Source organism: Choloepus didactylus, chromosome 2, assembly GCF_015220235.1.
Source record: "Choloepus didactylus isolate mChoDid1 chromosome 2, mChoDid1.pri, whole genome shotgun sequence".
Lineage (NCBI taxonomy): Eukaryota > Metazoa > Chordata > Mammalia > Pilosa > Megalonychidae > Choloepus > Choloepus didactylus.
Window position 1 is genome coordinate 35,530,551 of NC_051308.1, and position 23,059 is coordinate 35,553,609.

The window sequence follows — 23,059 nt, forward strand, 5'->3', positions numbered from 1 at the left end:
CTGATTGGATGAGAAGATTCCTCTCATTGCTGAAGGGAGTCTCCTTTGTTGATTAGCAACCATGGATGAAATCAACTGACAATGATTTGAATCCACAAAATGCTCTCATAATAACAATCAGGCAGTGCTTGCTTGACCAAACAACTGGGCTCTATAACTTAGCCAAGTTGATACGTGAAATTAACCATCACACGTAATTATACTGTTATTTAATCTCTGGCAGTTTTATGGGCAGAAAATTTGACGTTTTTTTAATTTGTAATTTTTTGAACATTAGTATGGTTTAATTTTTTTGACTTTTTAGTATTTGCTTTGCGAATTGCTTGCTTATGGGTTTTGGTAATTTTCTTTGAGGGGTATTTGAATTTTATTTATTGAGTTGTCAGGGTTCTTTGTATAAAATGGTATCTGTTTTTATATGTATTGCAAGTGCTATTCCCATTTGGCTGCTTGCTTTTAATTTTTGTTTAGTGTCTTTTGATTAGAGAGGTTTTGTATTTTTACCTGGTCAGATCTATAGTCTTCTGTATGATTTACATTGATATGCTTAGAAAGACCTCTATCATAAGAGTTATATGAAATAACTTTATTGTTTCTTTTGGTATTATGTTTAATTTTTTAATTAACTTGGAATTAATTTTGTTTGTAGAACAAAACTGTTTTCCAGATAGTTGAATAATCTAGTTTCTTTCCATTGATTAGAAATGCCCTAAATAATGTTGATTTAATTTAATTAAAATCATTAATGTTTTCAGTATAGAGACAGGTTGTAGCATCCATGTAAACCTCTTTACTTAGAAAAAGTCTTTTTTTATTGTTTACTTCTTTTCTAAAGAGATCACATTTAATAGCAGTTATACAGTTACTTGAAGCTACTGGATATCAGTTTTTGGTTGCAGTGAACTGAGACCACATTCTACAGACCATTTGTAGTTATTAGGATTTATATTTATTTTTTATTGTATCACATGAGAAGTTCTTTGTCCTTCATTCCTCATCAACAGCCTTGGAAAAGTTGAATTTGGTCACATGGCTTGGTCATGTTGAATTTGTAAATTTGTTTCTCAAAGTGCCTAATTATGGCTTGCTGACATATTTCCTCTACCGGAGTTTGATATTCCTAAATGAGACCCTTGGGTCTGTTGGGAATTTATATTACACATTTTGGTAGGCTAAAGATAACCACAATTTACTAAGCACTTATTATGTAGTAAGGACTTTGCAGACGTGTTTATTCCTTTAATACTCTGGTGAGATAGCCGTTATTTATTATATCCATTTTATAGATGAGGAAAATCTGAGAAGTTCAGTGGAGGCCAGTAACAGGTGAAGCTAGATTTTGAATTCAGGTTTTTCTGGTTCTAAATCCTGGACTCTTAATTATCATAATAGTTTAATTCAGTTTGTTTTCTTGTTTTGGGTAGTAATTTTTATTAGGAGGTGGGGGAAAAGCCTTTCAAATTTTTTTTCTTTCTTTACTGAGGTATACTGAAAGCTATTCTGATGATGATTCAAATGTGGGCGATTACCCAGATCCACAGGTAAGCAAGCCAAACATGTAGTTGACCCACTTTAATTCTTTTCTTTTCTTTTCTTTTCTTTTTTTTAAATCATTGTGAACCCTCTTTATGAAAATTCACTAAGTAATAGAATAACAGATTTTGGACATCATCATAAATAAAAATAATTAAATTATGTCTTATGTATGAAGCTGATGAATTTTTGGATTAGCCATCCTTCTAATATGTGTTTATAGCCAATTATAAAAGGAAAAGAAAGAAAAGGGAAATGAGGGCAGACAGGAATAGAAACAGGAATTAATGGTAAAAGTGGAGAAAAGGATGTATTTTTGCCAAGGAGCTAGTGTTATTGATGAATAAGCTTGGATTAAAAGGGAGTATTGGAATAATATTTAACTAGTTCTCTATTTTTTGGTCTTGGTATTTCTGTTTTTGTATCTTTTTTTAAAATTGGAATGTGAATATATTTCTTTACTATTCAGCTGACAAGAATGAATGACACATTAGCACTGTCCTTGTGAAGTGATAAAGTATACACCTGACCCATATTGTGGCAGGAAGCAGAAGTGAGGGCTCTCAGAGCTGGGACAAAATGTCCACTGAAGAAATCCTCGTTTCCCCGAAGAGAGGATCTTGTCTTGGACTCAGTAATATCTGCTGCAGATGCCAGCCAGGTCTCCATGACCTTCCCAGAATTCTTCATTCCAACACCAGCTGACCCTCTTTTCCTTTGCCCTTCTTGGTCCCATTAAGGCCTAGGTCAGCTGCCCCACTTGCCAAGCTGCCTCTGGAATCCTACAGCACATCTCTTTGTGGTGTGCTGCTGCCCTGCCACCCTCAGGGACACCAGTGGGAGTTGATGAGAGAACATAACATCACATTACCAAAAACAGTGGGGTTACTTCAGTAACTGATGCTTGGACATACACCTAACAACCACACAGAACACAAGCTTCCATTCCAAATGACTCAGAATCCTTTAGAGAGCAAAGGAAACTCCTTGATTGTTTAAAATAAACATTTTTGGAATGATTCTGTATGCCAGGCACAGAGACACAAAATGGACAGTGTTTCCTTCCATCGTGCCCTCTTGTATGCCCACGCACGGTAGGTATCCAGGAAGGCAGAGTATGACAGCTGGAACCACATCTCTATCCTGGCTCTTCCCTCCCTGTCAAAGTGGCCACTACTATTCTTCTAGTGGGTATTAGTTAATTTTCAAAAGGAGGATAAGAGGATTGGGGGTGGGGGAGAAAAAAGCCTGTAAAACAAAACGAAAACCATCTAATAATCCAGAAACCATTCGGAGCTACAATGTTTTATAACAATAAAAAGCTGAAAACACTACATGCCAACACAGACACTACTCCAGGGAGAGCAGTCAGCTGGGAGAACATGGCAGAAGCCACAGGTTTAACTAAGAGTCTCTCAATGGACTGCTGAAAGACTAGATCTGCTGCTGCTTTTATGGTGACAGAGCAGGCGATGACAGGCCTGGAGACCCCACAGGCCCGCCTCAAGGCTTGATTGGAGTGCACAAACACATAGGGTACATTTTTGTCTTCACACAGTAGCAGAAGGTGTAGGATGATCTCCAGGGGCTCAGTGTCTGCAGCCATCACGATGAACTCAGAGATGTCTCTGTTAAGGGTTTTGGTGACCTCGTTGGCTCCTTTACAAAGCTGCTTGTAGTTACACAACTGTGAAACAAGGTCCAGTAGTTTCTTGGTGAGGTGGGCATCTGTGAGGGGATAGGCTTTTGGACTGATGTCAGCCCCAGTCATGTCTACAGTTCCATGGCCTGGCTTCTCTTCAAGCAGCACACCTATGTCCTCGTTTTTGAATCTTTGTAACAAATAAAATTTTCATCTTAAATCTTTGCAGAACTAGGGATATTTGAGTTTGGACAGTATGACTGAATGAGGAGAAATGACCATTTTCTTCAAATCCAATTGACTAATATATGAATGTCTCTAATTTTCACACAGTCTCCTGGGTTTTTTCAGTTTTTGTTGGAATGTTTTGTATTTAGAGAGAAATATTTGTATTAGTAATAATTGATATGTAAAAATCAAGTAGGTTTTCTCTATGGTAATAGTAATAATTTTGATACATGATTTCCTTCTTAAATTTGTGGAATGGATAATTAGGCAGATAAGGTAATTTGCTCAAGGAAGCAAAGCTAATAAATGGTGGAGTCAGAATACAGACTCAGGCTTCTTATTTTTAATTTTGTTTTGCTTGCTTTGTCTAATCATTTAATTTTTTGTGAAAGTACAGTTGAATGCTTTTTTTAGTAAATTTGTAATTATGAGATCATCATCAAAATCCGGTTTTAGAACATTGCCATCACACCACAAAAGTTCCTTGAGAACCCCTTCAATTTTTTCTCTCTGTTCTTTGGATTAGATAATTTATATTGATTTATCTTCAAGTTCACTGATTCTTTTTTCAGCTCTCTCAAATCTGTTGAGCCCCTCTAGTGAATTTTTCGTTTTGATCATTGTACTGGAAATTCCAGTATTTCCATTTGGTTTGTTTTAAAATTTTCTATCTCCCTTGAAATTCTTTATTTCAATCAGTTATCATCATTTTTCTTAAGCGGAGTTTCCTTTAGTTCTTTGAACATAATAATAGCCGCTTTGAAGTCTATGACTGTAAGGCCGATATCTGGACACTCAGGAACAGTTTCTTTTGACTGTTTTTTTTCCCCGAGCATGGGTCATGCTTTGTTTCTTGCATTTCTCATAATTTTCTGTTGAATACTGGACATTTTGATAATATGTTGTAGTAACTCTAGACTCTTTTTTCATGTCATAGTTCTAGTGGTTGTTTGTTTTAAAATTTTTTAGTAATTTGTCAGGACTAAATGTGTAGTCTCTCCCCCCAACAATGTGTGATCGCTGGTGTTTGCTTGGGATTTACTGGTTTTGTTTGTTTTCTTACTGTTTTTATTATTTTTTCAACTTTTTACTGTAATAACATATACAACTCAGAATTTCCAATTTTAACTACTTTCAAGTATATAATTCAGTGTTGTTAATTACATTAATAGGGTTGCGCTACCATCACCAACATCCATTACCCAGCATCCAAGAACAGAACTTGTTATGTTTAAAAAACATGGCTTCCAGGTATTAAATAAACCTGGCTTCCTATGCTGCATAAATTAGTGCTCCCTCAAAGACTGGTCAGAGGTTGTATTTAAATACCTCAAGCCAGGAAGGCCTCCACTTTCTTTGTTTTTTTGGACCATGATCTTGTTTTTATTTGAGAAAATGAATATCTGCATACAGGTATATGTTAAATATTTGAATATGAAAGTTTTATATTTTATTCTATATTTTTCAGTATTTTCTAATTTTTTGACACTAGACATGTCATTGTTTACATCGAAAGAAAAACATTTTAAGTCAGTAATATTTGCATTTATGCATAGAAAAAATATGAAAGGATGTATATCATAATGGGAAGAGTAGTTATTTCTTAGTATTAAGATTTTTCTTTTTTTTTTTTGCTTTTATTTGTATATTCTAAATTTCTTACAGTAAGCACATACTAATTTTGTAATCAGATACAAAGTAAACAGAAGTTATTTCACATCCCAGATTTCAGCCAACCACTAGGTGACTGCAGATAACTGGGGCCCATTAACATCTATGCTTCTAACTTGAGTTGCTCAAGATAAATGGGCCCATTAAATGCTTCTAACTTAAATTGCTCAGTCCTTTATAACTCTTAGACAATATTTAATGACCTCTAGTTAATGCCCAGTTAAATAATGATAGCTTTTCTTCCAGATACTCTTCAGTCATCTAATCACACCTCTCCAACCCAGCTGAAGAATCACTTCTTATTTTGATATGAAAATGGGTTTCATACAGCGTTTCCTCACATTTTTTCTTCTCTCCTCAAATATCTCTTTGCAAGTTAACTTCTCTCTCTTTCGTAGCTTCTGTTATCTATCAAGAATGATTTATGTATCTTTTGAAATTTTTTGAAAATTAATTTAAGAATTTCATTTTTTTTTTTTTAACCTGGTTCTCTTCCTACCAAGATTAAGGAGATAATCCAGGAAGGAAATAAGAAGTGTGGTACATTAAAATATGTACCCCAATTTAGACATGTTCTTAATCTTAATCCACATTCTCGTGGTTGTGAACCCAGTGTAAATAGGATCTCTTAAAGATTTATTTTTCATTAAGATGTGGTGTGACTGAATGAGGTTGGATCTTAATCCTGATTACTGGAGTCCTTATAAGCAGAAGAAATTTAGACACAGAGATAGAAAGCCATGAGAAAGAACTGGAAGCAGGAATCCAACAGAACCTGACAAATGAGGCCAAGCTTCTGGAACATTTTGCAGCCACCTGAGACATTGGTGTCTGTCTCTTCTGTCTACCCTGGATGTTACTTTTTGTTTCCCACTGATATCTCTCTTCTTCAATTTGGCATCTGTAGGATCCTTCTCTGGTCCATATCCTCCAACAGAGTTCTGAACAAGTCAGGATTATCCCCCTTTTTTGTTGAATATCTTCTTCCTGAAGACTGGCTGCCAAGTGATCCTAGATTCTGGACTCCTCTGTCACATGGCAAGGCACGTAGTGGTGTCTGCTAGTCTCTCTCTTCTTTTTTGGGTTTTGTTGCTTTTCCTCCACTTTCTTTTGATACATCTACGTGTAGGCTGGGACTCACATTAAAACTTCTGGCTTTCAAGGCTGTCTTGACTTTTACTTTCTCTCAGGCTCTCTCACATTTCTTCTGTACCTGTACACAGTCTCTTGTCAACCCAGGATACATAAAATGCTTATCAAGCTCCCTATGGCTGACTCACCTCCTGGAACTCCCTGTCAACCCCTAGCTAGTCTTCCAGTCCTTTGCCCCCAAACAGGACCTCAGGCTAGCGGAGTTGCTAGCTCTTCCTGTTCACTTGCTACCAAAATTGCTTCTTTGACAATGCTGCAAATCAAGTGAGCATTTTCCAGCACTGGCAGCAAAGCAGCTAGTTGTCACAATCTGCCCTGGTTGAGCTAGAGGGATGGAAGCATCCTTAGGCAAGAACACCACAGACTCAAGCTATTCTTCCCAAAGTTTGGTAGTGTTCATGAACAATGCCTCTTGGTTTATTGTATGCTTTTGGTTGATAACCAGACTGCTGAAATGGTTATTTTTTTTTAAATAGATTTGTCCAGTTAAATTTTTGTTGCTTTTGGGGGAGGGGATTTGTTGACTTTCTCATTCCATTGTTGTGGAAGTTTGTTTCATTTTTACTTATAGAAAATACATGTTCATTATAAAGAAATCAAATATTACAGAAATACATGATGTAGAAAACAGATCATCTCATTATTCTATTTTTCAGAAATAGCTATTAATTTGGTATGTAGTTACCCAGAATTTTTTTCTTTTAAATCTTATCATTGTACTGTGCTCTCTATTCATTTATTTAGTTATTATTAAATAAATGCATTATTATTAAATATCTTTTAAAATATCTGTTAAAAATATCAGTTACCATTTTACCTCACTGGGGAGTTATTCCATTCTATGTATGATTCAGTATTTATTGCATTGAACTGAATCGAATACTCTGAATAATTTAATAAATTTAATTTAATAAATCATAGTAAACCTTTTTTTTTTAGATTTTGATTAAATTAGTCACAGAGTGGCTGGTTGTTGCAATTTATTTTTGTATCTGTCAGAGTCAGGGTGTAGTAGTGTATTTGATTGGCAATCCAGAATGAAGAATCATCTGTTAGCAAGCTTTGGGTTTATTTAACTTCCAATTATAAATTGGTCCATTAACTTGGAATGTGTGTGTGGGAGTGTGTGCATCTTTTTGGATAGTAAATGCTTCTTTCTGAATCATCTTATTGTGAACACCTATGTTTTCTGAATGTAAATAAATGCTGTGAGAGAGGTTGTGAAAGGCAAAGCATATGTAGAAAATTAATATAGATGAGCAATCGAGTACCTATTGAGTAATTTATCCTAAATTCATGTTTATGTTAGTCAGCAAATCACATGAACAGTTCTCTGGTCTCCTTATATCGGAAAAGAAATACTGATTCTGTTTCAAATACTCCTGAGATGGCGCAAAGAGAAACCACCACTTCAACATCATGGACGACTTCCAAAACAGACACCATTCCTTTGAAGACCTCTGCCACAGTTTCTGAAGGAGGATGGTTTATTGACAAAACCCCTGGTGGAAAGAAAGACAAGTTTTATTTGGACCTGTCAGATGAGAAAAATAATCATAAGAAGCCATTATCAGCGATACAGGTATTATCATAGTGAAATTTTAGCATCACTTAGTTGGAGTTCATTACAACCTTTTCATTGAATATTGCATCAAGCAGATACCTGTGTTTTGTAAAAGACGTAGCAACTATAAATAAATATAGAATTCAAGCATTTCATACCTCCTCTCATCCCACTCAATCCTCCACTATTTCTTGCCTTAAACTATTGAAATAGCCTCCCAAATGTAGTTGCTTCCTTCATTGTTCCCTAGTTTATTCTTCACACAGAGATATCTTTTTTACAGGTTGCCAGATAGTTTTCATTCTTCTCTTTAAGCTTCAGTGGCTTCATTCAGCCTAAAAGCCAAAGGTCTTACAATTGCCAGTAAAGCCCTGCATGATTTGGCTGCCCTCCTGCCTCTTTACTCTTATCTCTTTCAACCTTCTCCCTTTACCTGTCCCACTTTACCTTCAGCTGTAGTGGCCTCCTGCTGTTCCTAGAATATACCAAGCATGCTCCCCCGTGGTGTGTTTGCGCTGGTACTTTCTACCTGAAACCCTCTTCCCTCGGATTCATATAGGCCCACTCTATCACTTCCTCACATCTCTTTTCATATGCCATCTTCACAAAGAAGCCTTTCCTGACTTTATGTGAAATTGCATATCATTGGACACACTCTGCTTCCTAACCCTGCATTATTTTCCTTTTGAGCACTTATAATCACCCAACTTATTTTATAATTGTTTAGTTGTTTTTTTTTTTCATTTTATTCTTTTCTTACTCCACTAGAATATAAGCTCCTGGAGAGGAGGAATTTTGTTTTGTTTAGTAATGTGTCCCTACCTAAAATCTGTTTCACATATATTAGTCAGTCAGTTTGTTGAATTAATGCCTAATGAAGTTCCTGAGATGTGTTTACTAATGACAGTCAAGGAATAACTACTTTGGGTATACATGAGTTGATAGTTTTAGGAAGGAAGAAGAATTGCTGCCGAAGCAGCAATGTGCTTTATTTTCAATTTAGGATAATACCCTGGAGAATCCTACATAAATGGTATGCTATGAAAATGTATACAATAAGTAGATACCCTTTCTTTAAAAACCTTAAAAATTAAAATATCATATACGTGAAGGTGCAGTTTGGTGAATTATCACAAAGTGAACACAAAAGGCACCATTCTTAACTGTCTCTTTCTCATGCTTGGCAGAATGAGAAGGGATTGAATGTAATCTATCCCACCAAACTGTGGGTGGGTGTGCTCTAACGGTCATTGTGCAGTGTGCTAAGTACAGGCTGCATATGGCTATTGAGCACATGAAATATGAAATATGACTTCTGAGCTGCTTATTTAATTCAGTGATTTTTCAGACATCAAGTGAATAAAAACTGTGTATAGGGATTAGTGAGAGAGAACAGATTAATGTTAGTATACTAACTCAAGGAACTCAGAGCTCAGAATTCACTGAGGAGGCAGACAAATGAATAATTTGAATATAAGGCAGATTATGGTAGGCTGTAATATATTTGCAAATGTAGTGGTCTGAAGGTATGAGGAAGAGACTAATTATAAATGAAAGGATCTGGAAAAGACATTTTTAAATGCTAGGATTTAAACTGAGCTTTAAGGCTGTGAGGAAGAAGGTTATTCTTAGTTGAGACCGACCTTGAGCATAGAGGTTGGTGATAGCAAACAGGTTTGCAAAGGCAGGATGGATTTCTTTATATTTGCTCATCTTTAAAAAATCATTTATTGGCATGCTTGAAAATGTTTTATATATGTACGTATGTTTACATTTATTTTCTCTCTAGGATTCAAAAGATTCTTCTCTGGAGAGTGAAAAAAAAAGGAAAGTCAGGCTAAAGAGCAAAGGAAGCAAGAGGAAGAAAGAAGATCTTCAGGAAGTAGATGGAGAAGTAGAAACTGTCTTGCACAAGAGAGGTGAGGTACATGCCTTATGGGTGGTAATGATCATGTTTGCTTTGAAAGAAGGAATCACTCTATTCCAACCTATTTTTCTTGGGGGACCCTCTATGTGCAGAGACCATTATTACAGGTATTTCAGTGTCTAATGGACCTTTGTTCCTTAGAAATTATCAAATATAATTATGAGTTAATACTAAGTCACTAATCTTTTTATGTCCTCCCTTTTCTGCTTTGCAGCTAAAGCCAGGGGGCTAGAATTGCAAATTTCCAATGTGACGTTTGAAGATATTGGAGGCAATGATGCGACACTAAAGGTTAGTTAAAGTGCAGAATTCTACCTCAAATGGGTATATATTGCTAATCAGTTATGTGAACAAAGCCTACCTCTTTGTTTTTAATATGGGTTGCTTGTAGAAAAGGAGACTGGGAAAGTAAGAAGGGCAAATTTACCTATGTTTTCAGGGTATTGAGGGTTTTCCTCTTTGACAATTTTTAATTATGGTATACTAAGGTACGTGCTTTGTTAGTAATATTATTTTAACAGTACTAGTAATAGTGGTTATTGTTTATTTTTACTCTCTGTTCTGTTCCAGTTACCATGCTAGTTACTTTTCAATATATCTGCAAGGTAAATATTATTACAGCCTAAGAAATGGAAGCTCAGAAAGGTTAAATGACTTGCCTGAAATCATGGAATAGGTATCAGAGCTGGGATTCGAACCCAGGTCTAACTTTAAAGCCTGTACTCTCTCTACTATTTATGTTATGTTATGTGTTGTTATGTGTTCTTGTGAATTATTGTGTGTTGTTATGTGTTGTTATGTTATGTGATGTTATGTTGTTTTATGTTATGTTGTTACCTTATGTTATGTTTTGTTATTTGTGGGTTAATAGGAAAAGCTTGCATAAAATACAGGATTCCCATATACAAGCCCGTGATCAACACCTTGCATTGTGTGGAATATTTGTTACAATTGATGATAGCACATTTTTATAATTGTACTGCTAACTAAAGGTCCTGTTTAACTTAAAGTCACTGCTTATGCAGGGTAATTCCATAATTTTTTTGTTTTGTTTTGTTTTCCATTGTTATTCTGTTACCATATTTACAATCTAACATTTCCCCCTTTAATCCCATTTAGATAATATTTCATTGCTGTTTATTATGTACACACTGTTGTGCCATCATCACCACCATCTAATATCAAAACGTTTCCATCATTCCAGATAGGAACCCTGTACATTTTAAGCCTTAACTTCCCATTCCCTGTCCCTTCCCCATCCCTTGGTAATCTATAATCTAGTTTCTGACTCTGTGAGTTTGCTTGTTCTTATTGTTTCAGATCTTTTTCATCTATTTTCCTTGTGGTTACCATGAAGTTAAAATTTAACATCCTAAATATATAGCAATCATCTTTGGTGTGATATCAACTTAACTTCAATAGAATACACATATATACTTTTCCTATACCCCTTTATTCCCCCACCATTTTTTTTGTACTTGTTACCACTTTTTTTTTAATATTCATTTTATTGAGATATATTCACATACCACGTAGCCATACAAAACAAATCGTACATTTGATTGTTCACAGTACCATTACATAGTTGTGCATTCATCACCAAAATCAATCCCCGACACCCTCATTACCACACACACAAAAATAACCAGAATAATAATTAAAGTGAAAAAGAGCAACTAAACTAAAAAAGAACATTGGGCGCCCTTGTCTGTTTGTTTGTTTGTTTCCTTCCCCCACCTTTCCACTCATCCATCCACAAACTGGACAAACGGAAGTGTGATCCCTGTGGCCCCCCAATCGCACTGTCCCCCCTCATAAGCCACATTTTTATACAATTGTCTTCACGATTCATGGGTTCTGGGTTGTAGTTTGATAGTTTCAGGTATCTACCACCAGCTACACCAATTTGTTAGAACCTAAAAAAGGTTGTCTATATTGTGCATAAGAGTGCCCACCAGAGTGACCTCTTGGCTCCTTTTGGAATCTCTCTGCCACTGAAGCTTATTTCATTTCCTTTCACATCCCCCTTTTGGTCAAGAAGACGTTCTCCGTCCCACGATGCCAGGTCTACATTCCTCCCCAAGAGTCATATTCCACGTTGCCAGGGAGATTCACTCCCCTGGGTGTCTGATCCCACGTAGGGGGGAGGGCAGTGATTTCACCTTTCAAGTTGGTTTAGGTAGAGAGAGACAGGGCCACATCTGAGCAACAAAGAGGCATTCGGGAGGAGGCTCTTAGGCACAATTATAGGGAGGCCTAGCCTCTCCTTTGCAGCAACAGTCTTCCAAGGGCAAATCCCATGGTAGAGGGCTCAATCCATCAAACCACCAGTCCCCTATGTCTGTGGGCACGTTAACAACTTGTTACCACTTTTATCTTTGTGTATTATATGTCCAAAAACTTAGATTTGTCATTACTTCTTATTCATTTGCATTTAGCACCTGAAGGAAGTAAGAAGTGGAGTTACATACCAAACAATACTTTTATAATTACCCAAATGGTTTACTAGGTCTTTACCACAAGTCTTTATTTCTTTATTCTGCTTTGAACCACTGTCTAGAATCCTTTCTTTTCAGTCTGAACAACTCCCTTTAGCATTGCTTATAAGGCTGGTCTAGTGGTGATGAGCTCCCTCAGCTTTTGTTTCTCCGAGAACGTCTTAATGTCTCTCATTTTTGAAAGCGTGTCTCACTGGATATAAAATTCTTGGCTGGCAGTTATTTTCTTTCAACACTTTAAGAATTTCAACTCACTGCCTTCTTCTTCTTTTTTTTAATACAGTTTTATTGAGATATTGTCACATACCCTACAGTCATCTACAGTGTACAGTTTATTCACAGTACCATCATATAGTTGTGCATTCATTACCAGAATCAATTTTTGAACATTTTCCTTACTCCAAAAAAAAAAATTAAAATAAAAGTAAAAATGAACACCTAAAACATTCCCTCCCCCACCCCCCTTCCCACTCTATTTTTCATTTAGTTTTTGACCCTATTTTTCATCTGTGCATACACTGGATAAAGGGAGTGTGAGTCACAGGGTTTGCACGATCACACAATCACACTATGTAAGCTACATAGTTATGCAGTCGTCTTCAAGAATCAAGGCTACTGGGTTCCAGGTGTTTCCTTCTGGCTATTCCAATACACTAAAAACAAAAAAGGGGTATCTATGTAGCACATAAGAATGCCCTCCAGAGTGACCTCAACTCCGTTTGAAATCTGTCAGCCACTGAAACTTTATTTTGTTTCATTTTGCTTCCCCCTTTTGGTCAAGAAGATTTTCTCAATCCCATGATGCCGGATCCAAGCTCATCCCTGGGAATCATGTCGCAGATTGCCAGGGAGATTTACACCCCTGGGAGTCATGTCCCACATAGGGGGGAGGGCAGTGAGTTCACCTGCCACGTCAACCCACTGTCTTCTTGTCTCCATGGTTTCTGGTGAGAAATCAGCACTCAGTCTAATTGGGACTCGCTTGTACATAGCATGTTGCTTTTCTCTTGCAGCTTTTAGAACTCTCTCCTTGTCCTTAGCTTTCAATAGCGTAATCAATATATGACAGTGTATTTTTCTTCATGTTTATCCTATTTGTTGTTTTCTGAGCTTCTTGGGTGTGCATATTCACATCTTTTGCTAAGTTTGGGAAGTACTCTGTCATTATTTCTTTGACTATTCCTTCTGCCCTTTTCTCTCTTCTCCTTCTGGGACTCCTATAATGTGTATATTGGTGTGCTTGATAGTATCCTATAGCTATCTTCGGCTGTTTTTGCTTTTAATATTTCTTTTTTATTTTTGCTCTGCAGCCTGACTCATTTCAAGTGTCTTGTCTTCAAGTTCGCTGATTTTTTCTTCTGCCAGCTCCAATCTGCTCTTGAAACCTTTGTGGGCATTTTTTATTTCAGTTATTGTGATATTCAACTCTAGTAGTTCCATTTGGTTCCTTTTAAAAATTTCTACCTCTTTGCTTAGACTTTCATATTGCTCATTCCTTGTTTTCTTGATATCCTTTAGTTCTTTCTGTGTATTTTCCTTCATCTCCTTGAGCATTTTCAAGATCTTTTTTTTTAAAGGTTTTGTTCAGTATGTCCACATTCTCATCTTCTTCATTTATGTTTTCTGTAGTTTTATTCTTTTCTTTTGGATTGGCCGTCATTTCCTGTTTCTTTGTCTTGTACTCTTTTTTTGCACACTGTACATTTTAATATTTTAAAATGTTAACTCTGGGATTTACTCCTTGGGGTGTCTGTTTCTTGATCTTGTAACCAGCTGGTGATAAGAGAGATTTTCTTGAGCTTATGTCCTCCTGTCAGGAAGGTGTGCCCAGGGGGAATGCAGTGTGCCAGTTTTCCCCGTCTTTCTGGGCTTCTGTCTTGTCCTGGGCTTTTGCTTGTTGATTGTTTTGGAGGTCCCCTGTTTGCAGGAGTTTGGTTGTCCCCTCTGTTACCCAGGAGACAGACCTCCCTTTTCCAGGCATTTGAAGCTCACAGGTCTTTGTCTCAGACTGTCTGCCTCTATAGTGTTTTTTTATTTTTTGTTTTTAATTCATTTTATTGAGATATATTCATATACCATTCAGTCATACAAAACAAAGCATACATTCAGTTGTTCATAGAACCATCACATAGTTGTGCATTCATCACCAAAATCAATCCCTGACATTTTCATTACCACACACATGAAAATAACAAGAATAAAAATTAAAGTGAAAAAGAGGAATTAAAGTAAAAAAGAACACTGGGTACCTTTTTTGTTTGTTTGTTTGTTTGTTTGTTTCCTTCCCCCATTTTTCTACTCATCCATCCATAAACTAGACAAAAGGGAGTGTGGTCCATATGGCTTTCCCAATCACATTGTCACCCCTCATAAGCTATGTTTTTATACAATCATCTTCAAGAGTCATGGGTTCTGGGTTGGAGTTTGATAGTTTCAGGTATTTACTGCTAGCTATTCCAATTTGTTAGAACCTAAAAAGGGTTGTCTATATTGTGCATAAGAGTGCCCATCAGAGTTACCTCTTGGCTCCTTTTGGAATCTCTCTGCCACTATAGCTTATTTCATTTCCTTTCACATCCCCCTTTTGGTCAAGTTTTTTATACTCCTTTTGTTGTCTTAAGCTCCTTTTTCTTGGGGGGCAAATTCTGGGAGGAATGACACCCTGGAGAGGACTTTTTCAAGCCAGTCTTGCCCAGCCAAAACAGGGCCGGGGACCCACAAAGGCGATTCAGACCAACTCCAAAGTGCCCTGGGGAGGAGATCAGGAGAGGTAAAAAATTTATCCTATGGCTCCCTGAAGCTGAGCTTTTCTGGCCTGCCCAGCAAATGCAGCCCTTAGCTAACTGTCCCCTGGAGCCCTGAGAATGCATTGCGTCTTTAAATGTCCATGGCCTCTGCACCTGGCCTCGGAGGGTTTTTTTTTTTTTTTTCTTTTTTCTTTTCCCAATTTTATTGAGATATATTCACATACCACACAAAGCTTCCAAAGTATACAATCACTGGCTCACCGTATCATCAGATAGTTGTGCATACATCCTCGTGATCAATTTTAGAACATTTTCATTACTCCAGAACAGAAATAAGAATAAAAAATAAAACCCTGGGAGGGTTTTAACTACACCTGCCTGCAGAGCTGCACCCTAGAATGTGATCATTAATCAGCTGTACCTACCCCTGATCTTGGAGAAGAGGGTTTTTATGCCCCTTTCTGTCACCAGTTAGCTGGCCAAGGACTGGACCCTACAGGTGGCCTGCCACGGGAGTGGGTGATGGACGCTGGTAGCTGCCCTGTGGAGAGATCAATTTATTGTCCTTTGCCATAGTTTATCAGCCTCTTCCTGCTGCTTTTCTGGATACTGGAGCTCCCTACTCTGTCATCTTCTCTGGAAGTCCCTCTCTAGAATATTTTGCTGCTTCAAAGAATAAGACATTTAATTCTACTTTGGTTATTTCCGTCTTGGGCTGTGAAAGACATTTTTCCTCCTTATTCCCTGCCAGGAAGTCTGCAAGATGCTCATACATATGCATCACCCAGAGGTGTACCAGTACCTGGGTGTCGTACCCCCGCGTGGAGTTCTCCTTCATGGACCACCAGGATGTGGGAAGACATTGCTTGCACGTGCAATTGCTGGGGTGAGATTTGGGGACATTTGTTTGTTATTTTTGTTATTATTTGTTTTTGTTTATTCTCATTGGTCAACTTAAACTAGACCTGGCACCCTTCAGGAGAATATGGCCTTTAAGGTCTCATCCTCTCTTTGATTTTCACTTCTTTCTAGCAGCTATTTGTGGAATTTTTTTTGTTTTGTTTTAAGTGTATACAGTTGTTTATATGACAAGGTTTGGGTGGAAAGTGAAATAGCATAGCTACAAAAATCCTTTTTTCAATTGTGTACACTAACTAAAAGAAATAACCCTATAGCCACCTCATTAAAGAGATACATTACCAATGAAAGTTTATTTTTACATTTAATACCTACTTATCAAAATACAAGATAGATTCATACTTTTGTTCATTTGTGTTTTAAAAAATACATTCTTTTTCTTTGCAAATCAACTCTGCTTTGGCTGGTGGTCTCTGTCAGAGCTTAGCCCTCATCAGCCTGAGTCAGTGGGAAGTGTTGGGTCCTCTTTTTTTCTGGGCCTCTGTGGAACCAGAGCTGCCTTCTAGGTTTGTGCTTGCTAGAGGTCTTAAGAATTCCCTGTTTACAGTTTACAGTAGTTTGAGTGAATGCCCCCTCTACTCCCTTTAAAATAAACCTCCTCTCTCTCCTGGGTGCTTTCTTGAGTGACTTAATGCAGGTAGTCCTTTACTGGAGGCTTTCAGCTTAATTGTCCCTGCTGTTTGCAAGTGACTTCTCTGCCCTCAGGACAAACTCTGAGACAAGTTCCTAGGCTCAGTCTCTTAGACTTCCACCCAATAGGTTGAAACTTACATACATGCACCCCCAGTATGCACACAGGGGCCACTCTGCTCCCACTGGACCCACAGTGGGGGAGCACAAGCTGGCTTCATCCTGCTTGTGGAGGGGGTCGGTGGTGGGCCAGCAAGGGCACCAGGAGCTGCTTCTGTGGCTTTTGAAGCTGCATTTTTCTTAATTCAGCACTTAACCAGTTAATGCAGACCATTAACTATTTTCTGTAGTTTTGAGGAAGGTCACTGTCTTTAAGATGCCCTGTACAATGCAAACAGTGAACCCTATTGTAAACGATGGACTATAGTTAATAGTACAATTATAAAAATGTTCCTTCATGACTTGTAACAAATGTACCACACTAATGCACGGTGTTAATAGTAGGGTGGTATATGAGAACTGTTTACTTTATGCATGATTTTTCTGTAAACCAACAGCTTGTCTAATTTAAAAAAAATAAATTTTTTTTGATACATGGTTGTTTTGTTTTTTTTGTTACTTTTCTTAATAATTATTTCCCTTTAAGTCAGTGGTTCTCAAGAGCATTAAAATAAAAATACTAAAGAAGGACTATATTTTTCGTAGAGCAACATTTATTCAAAATTTCAATTCAGAATCATGTTTATATATTTTTTAATGTTAAAATGACATTTCTTTGTAAAATGGTGATACTGGAACTTACCTGGCAAAATATAAAGTAAGCAGTCTTATTTTAGTACATTGCATTTTTCAGAAATTGTATCAGGTGGTGAAATATAAACCAAATAACTTCAATTAGAGCAGCCTTCTATACCAGACATTTAGACTAGTGCACTGAGAGAAAAATCATTTTTACAGGGGAACTTGATGGGTTTGCTTCATTTATTCATTTGTAAAACAAATCCTTATCATGTGATTTATACATGCCAGACATTGGGATATGGTGGTAAGTATAACAAACCCAGTTCTTATCTCTGAGTTTTCAGTCTAATATGAGAGACAGATGTTAATTGTACACATAAATACTATACGTAGGTTACAATTGTAATAAGTAGAAGACAGATAAAGTACAGTGATATGTAGCTTGTAGTTGGGATACTCAAGTTAGATTTGGAAATCAAGGAAGATTTGGTTGAGGAAATGAAATTTCAGGGTAGTCAGAAGAATGAATAGGAGTTAGCCATACTTGTTGACATTTGTGCTGTTGGTACTAAAGTAGTTTCTCCTCTTTTTCTTAAAGGGCCTGCCTCATCTGTCTAGTAACTTGCTGCTCTCTAGGGAGGGGAGGCTAAATTTTAGTTAGGGTGTGTGAGGGACAGCTGTGTCCCAACCCCTGCTATTTCTGTCTAACAAGTAAGTTACAGATACAGTTGTTTAGGCTTGGTTCTAAAAGGAGGAAGACAAGATTTAAGACCCTTTATTCAGAAAAGATAATAAAGTTTCATAGTGACATCAGTAAAGTGAAAACCGGTAGGGGTGTCTAATTAATGTGTTTGAATGAAACTCTAGATTGTTACATAATGTTTTTCATTGACACAAAAGATACAGTTCCTCAGAAAATGAGTCTTTTTAAAAAATGTGATTTTGATGAAGGGACCAGATAAGGTAAAAGTAGGAAGTTAAAATTTGAAAATTTAACCCTTCTATATATTTGTACATAGGAACTTGACTTGCCAATCCTGAAAGTAGCTGCCACGGAGATTGTGTCCGGAGTTTCTGGAGAATCTGAACAGAAGCTGAGAGAACTCTTTGAACAAGCTGTGGTGAGTCAGCTAATGACTTTAATGTCAGATTGTCAAATGATGTATGGTTGTGTTAATAAAGATCCTTTTTTCTCTAGCACTGGTACTTGTTAACCCAGTCACTTGACCTTTCTTTTGCAATCATGCTAATTTGCTCTGCATAGTGGGTAAATATTTAAAGTAGATTTGATGATACACACTTGAATACAATAATCTGTTTAATCTGAAATCAAATAAAATGATAATTGGTGAGAAATTCTGGGCTGCTATAACCAGTGGTCATATATTAAAACTGTATTAGCTTTGTGATGTTTATATTCACTTTTCTCTACTTAGGTTTGAACAACATTGTAAAATAAACTACAGAATTGCCAAGATAAACTTTTCTTTTGGCGTAATTGAAGGTGTAAAAAGAAAGTTACAAGAGAAATTACAGATTGCATTTTTATCCTAATTGCAATTCATGCTATTAAAAGCAGAAGTTTAAGAACATTCCAGGAAGATGATGTTGGTGTGCATTTAAAAGTTCTGTCTTCAGTATAGTGTAATGGTTAAATGTTTGCTTTTGTTGAATAGTTAAGTGGTTAACCAATGGTTAAATGGTTCAGTTCACAAAGGCGGATTCACATTCCTATGCCACCACATATTAATTGTGTGATCTTGAACAAGCCTTACCCACTGCAACCCCCACTCAGTTCCTTGCTAGTAAAATTGGATAGTAATAATAACCAAATCTCATGCAGTTTTCAAAAGGATGAAATGAGAGGATTTGGTGTTGGCACATGCCAACAGCTTTGTAAATATTAGCTACTAAATTGTGCATACTTGAGCACTCACTAGTCATGACTGAGGTTAATGATTAAAAAATGATGAAAGTTCAATTTTATGTCGTCATTTGCAACCAACATGTATAGTGGCTGGTGAACATGGCAAATACAACTGCTAGTGCTGGTATGAAATTGGAAGAGAATTTGCATTTTAGCAGTAATTAAGAAAGTCCTCTTGTTACACATGCCAATTTAACAATTGAAAAGAGCTCATTTTGGAAAACAGATTACACCTGAAAGAGTTTAGCTTTGCTTTGCATGGTGCCCTTCTCACCTTTTCCCTGCATCTTCCTTGTGCTGCCCACACCTTTTTTCATTGTCAGTCTTCACATCAAACCAAGTCTTCCAATCCACATTACTAAGGGATAACTTTTCATTAATTTAGGTCATCGTTAATTTCTTTCAGTAGTATTTTAGAGTTTTCAGTGTACAGTTCTTTTACATCTTAGTTAAATTTATTCCTAGATATTTTATTCTTTTGGACTCTTGTAATGGGAATTGTTTTCTTAATTTCTGTCTCAGATTGTTCACTGCTGGTGAGTGATCCTTGAAATTTAAGACTTAAAAACAAGTGCTTAAGTATATTGCAGTGTAGAGAATGTATTTATGCTTGTCTTGTATTGTTCTTATTTCTAGTCAAATGCCCCCTGCATCCTTTTTATTGATGAAATTGATGCTATTACTCCCAAAAGAGAAGTTGCTTCAAAAGATATGGAACGAAGAATTGTAGCCCAGCTCCTAACCTGCATGGATGGTCAGTTTAAAATAATGAATTCATTTTAAGATAAATTGTTTTTTTTAATAGTGTAAGTAATACATGAAAATAATCTAAAACCATCAAACATAGTAAAGCTCAGAGTGAAAAACAAATCTTTTTCTTTTCATAAGCCATTACCACAAGTAAAGTTTTTGGAGTTTATCTCACAGTCATGTTTTCAGTATTTACATACATATATATGTATACTAATACATTCTTTTGTTTTTTACACCACTGGAATTGCACCATACAAAAATTGTTCTACAACTTGCTATTTGTACCATAACAATATGTCTTGGAAATGTTGTCATTTTAATGCATTTAGATTTGCCTCTTTTTAGCTGCTACATGATACTCTATAAATAGATTTACCATATTGTGTTTAAGTATTCTGATTTTATTAGATGCTTCTGTTATTTTCAGTGTTGTCCTTTACAGTAAAATAAGCTGCAGGGCACATCCTTTTTAGTGCCCATGTGTCTCTTGAAATTGACTTGTAAGTAGAAATTGAACTGATGGTTGAAGAGTATGCATTTTAAATTTTCCTGGGAACTGAAAATTTGCCTTCCAAAACGAATTTGTAGTTTACATTTCCACCAACACTACATAGGAGGCTCCCTTTTTTCAGATCTTCAGAAATAATGTTATCAGTTTTAATTTTTTCCAATCTGCTGGATGAAAGCTGGTATCTCAGTTTGTTTTAATTTGCATTTTCCCTGATTACCTTTGAGGTTGAGCATCTTTGCATGCTATTTTTTGGACTGTTTGAATCATCTCTGTATTGCCTTTTTCTCATCCTTTACCCATTGTTCTACTGAATTGTCTTTTTAAAATTGATTTGAAGCAGTATTTAAAAAAATATTTTAGAAACAAATCCTTTGTTAAATATATTGCAGTTTATATTTTCTCCCTGTCTGCAACTTGTTTCTTAATTTTCTTTGATGATTTCTAAGTAACAATTTGGGAGGAGAGAGCCAGCACAAACAGAACATTTGGAACTAAATCCTGCCCACTTTAAAATAGCACATGTTTTGTCTACCTCTGGGATTTGTAAGTAGTTTCTGTCTTTACTCCTTGTGGTGCCAGGTTGTAGGTTTCTTATTTTGCTGGTTTTTTATTATATAAATTTGTATTGCCATATTTAATATAGGTAAATTGTTATCAATTATAAGATATACCATTATTTTATGTACCTTTAAGAAGGGAAAAAAGACCACCAATTATACTTGGACACTATTTTTATCACATAGTAGAAGGATTCTCATTTCAGAGATATTAAAATGTGGAAAAAATGAGTAAGTACAGAGATCAAGCAGATTACTTGTTACTAGGAAGTTTTTGAAAGCCATTTTTGTTGGGACTTTTTGGTGTGTTTGTGTCTGTGTATGTGTGTGTTAATTTTCCTCCTCTATAAACCAGCATAGTTTGGAAAGCAGTAATCGTGTCAGCTCTCAATGGTGTGTGCTTTGTGGTAGTTTGTTTTATACTGTTTGAGAATTTTGTAAAACCTTATTAACTCAGAGTTTACAAATTTGAAATTTTAATAATTTAAAAATTTAAGCAAATTAATATCAGCAAGATAAAGAGAACACATAGAGAACTCATTTTACCTATTTTCAAAAACTTAAACTCATTTGACAATTTCCGCTTATTAAGAGCTGGAAACGATATTCTTAAAAGATCATTTGCTGCAATGGGAAAAAATTTTTGGAAACCATGTATCTGACAAAAGACTGATATCTTGCATATATAAAGAAATCCTACAACTCAATGACAATAGTACAGACAGCCCAATTATAAAATGGGCAAAAGATATGAAAAGACAGTTCTCTGAAGAGGAAATACAAATGGCCAAGAAACACATGAAAAAATGTTCAGCTTCACTAGCTATTAGAGAGATGCAAATTAAGACCACAATGAGATACCATCTCACACCGATTAGAATGGCTGCCATTAAACAAACAGGAAACTACAAATGCTGGAGGGGATGTGGAGAAATTGGAACTCTTATTCACTGTTGGTGGGACTGTATAATGGTTCAGCCACTCTGGAAGTCAGTCTGGCAGTTCCTTAGAAAACTAGATATAGAGTTACCATTCGATCCAGCGATTACACTTCTCGGTATATACCCGGAAGATTGGAAAGCAGTGACACGAACAGATATCTGCACGGCAATGTTCATAGCAGCATTATTCACAATTGCCAAGAGATGTAAACAACCCAAATGTCCTTCAACAGATGAGTGGATAAATAAAATGTGGTATATACACACGATGGAATACTACGCGGCAGTAAGAAGGAACGATCTCGTGAAACATATGACAACATGGATGAACCTTGAAGACATAATGCTGAGCGAAATAAGCCAGGCACAAAAAGAGAAATATTATATGCTACCACTAATGTGAACTTTGAAAAATGTAAAACAAATGGCTTATAATGTAGAATGTAGGGGAACTAGCAATAGAGAGCAATTAAGGAAGGGGGAACAATAATCCAAGAAGAACAGATAAGCTATTTAACGTTCTGGGGATGCCCAGGAATGACTATGGTCTGTGAATTTCTGATGGATATAGTAGGAGCAAGTTCACAGAAATGTTGTTATATTAGGTAACTTTCTTGGGGTAAAGTAGGAATATGTTGGAAGTTAAGCAGTTGTCTTAGGTTAGTTGTCTTTTTCTTACTCCCTTGCTATGGTCTCTTTGAAATGCTCTTTTATTGTATGTTTGTTTTCTTTTTAACTTTTTTTTTCATACAGGTGATTTGAAAAAAGAAGGGAAAGTTAAAAAAAAAAAAAAAAGATGTAGTGCCCCCTTGAGGAGCCTGTGGAGAATGCAGGGGTATTCGCCTACCCCACCTCCATGGTTGCTAACATGACCACAGACATAGGGGACTGGTGGTTTGATGGGTTGAGCCCTCTACCATAAGTTTTACCCTTGGGAAGACGGTTGCTGCAAAGGAGAGGCTAGGCCTCCCTGTATTTGTGCCTAAGAGTCTCCTCCTGAATGCCTCTTTGTTGCTCAGATGTGGCCCTCTCTCTCTGGCTAAGCCAACTTGAAAGGTGAAATCACTGCCCTCCCCCCTACGTGGGATCAGACACCCAGGGAAGTGAATCTCCCTGGCA

General features: G+C 36.5%; 2 protein-coding genes across 6 annotated transcripts in view; one reads left to right on the forward strand and one right to left on the reverse strand.

Annotated features, from left to right (window-relative positions):
• Positions 1-23,059, forward strand: part of NVL (nuclear VCP like) — a 185,241-nt gene that overhangs the window by 24,662 nt on the left and 137,520 nt on the right. For 4 of the 5 annotated variants that reach the window (XR_005214811.1, XM_037823031.1, XM_037823045.1 and 1 more), the window contains exons 5-11: positions 1,484-1,541; positions 7,536-7,808; positions 9,580-9,709; positions 9,932-10,008; positions 15,714-15,848; positions 18,271-18,372; positions 19,815-19,932. Coding sequence is in view for 4 of the 5 variants with exons in the window: in XM_037823031.1 (XP_037678959.1) it covers positions 1,484-1,541; positions 7,536-7,808; positions 9,580-9,709; positions 9,932-10,008; positions 15,714-15,848; positions 18,271-18,372; positions 19,815-19,932 (893 nt within the window). In the remaining variant the exon portion in view is untranslated. The remainder of the gene's footprint in view (positions 1-1,483; positions 1,542-7,535; positions 7,809-9,579; positions 9,710-9,931; positions 10,009-15,713; positions 15,849-18,270; positions 18,373-19,814; positions 19,933-23,059) is intronic. The other variant, XM_037823064.1, reaches the window with a different exon arrangement.
• Positions 2,840-3,304, reverse strand: LOC119527105 (NHP2-like protein 1). Its single transcript, XM_037826762.1, has one exon. The coding sequence runs from the start codon at positions 3,302-3,304 to the stop codon at positions 2,840-2,842; it is 465 nt and encodes a 154-aa protein (XP_037682690.1).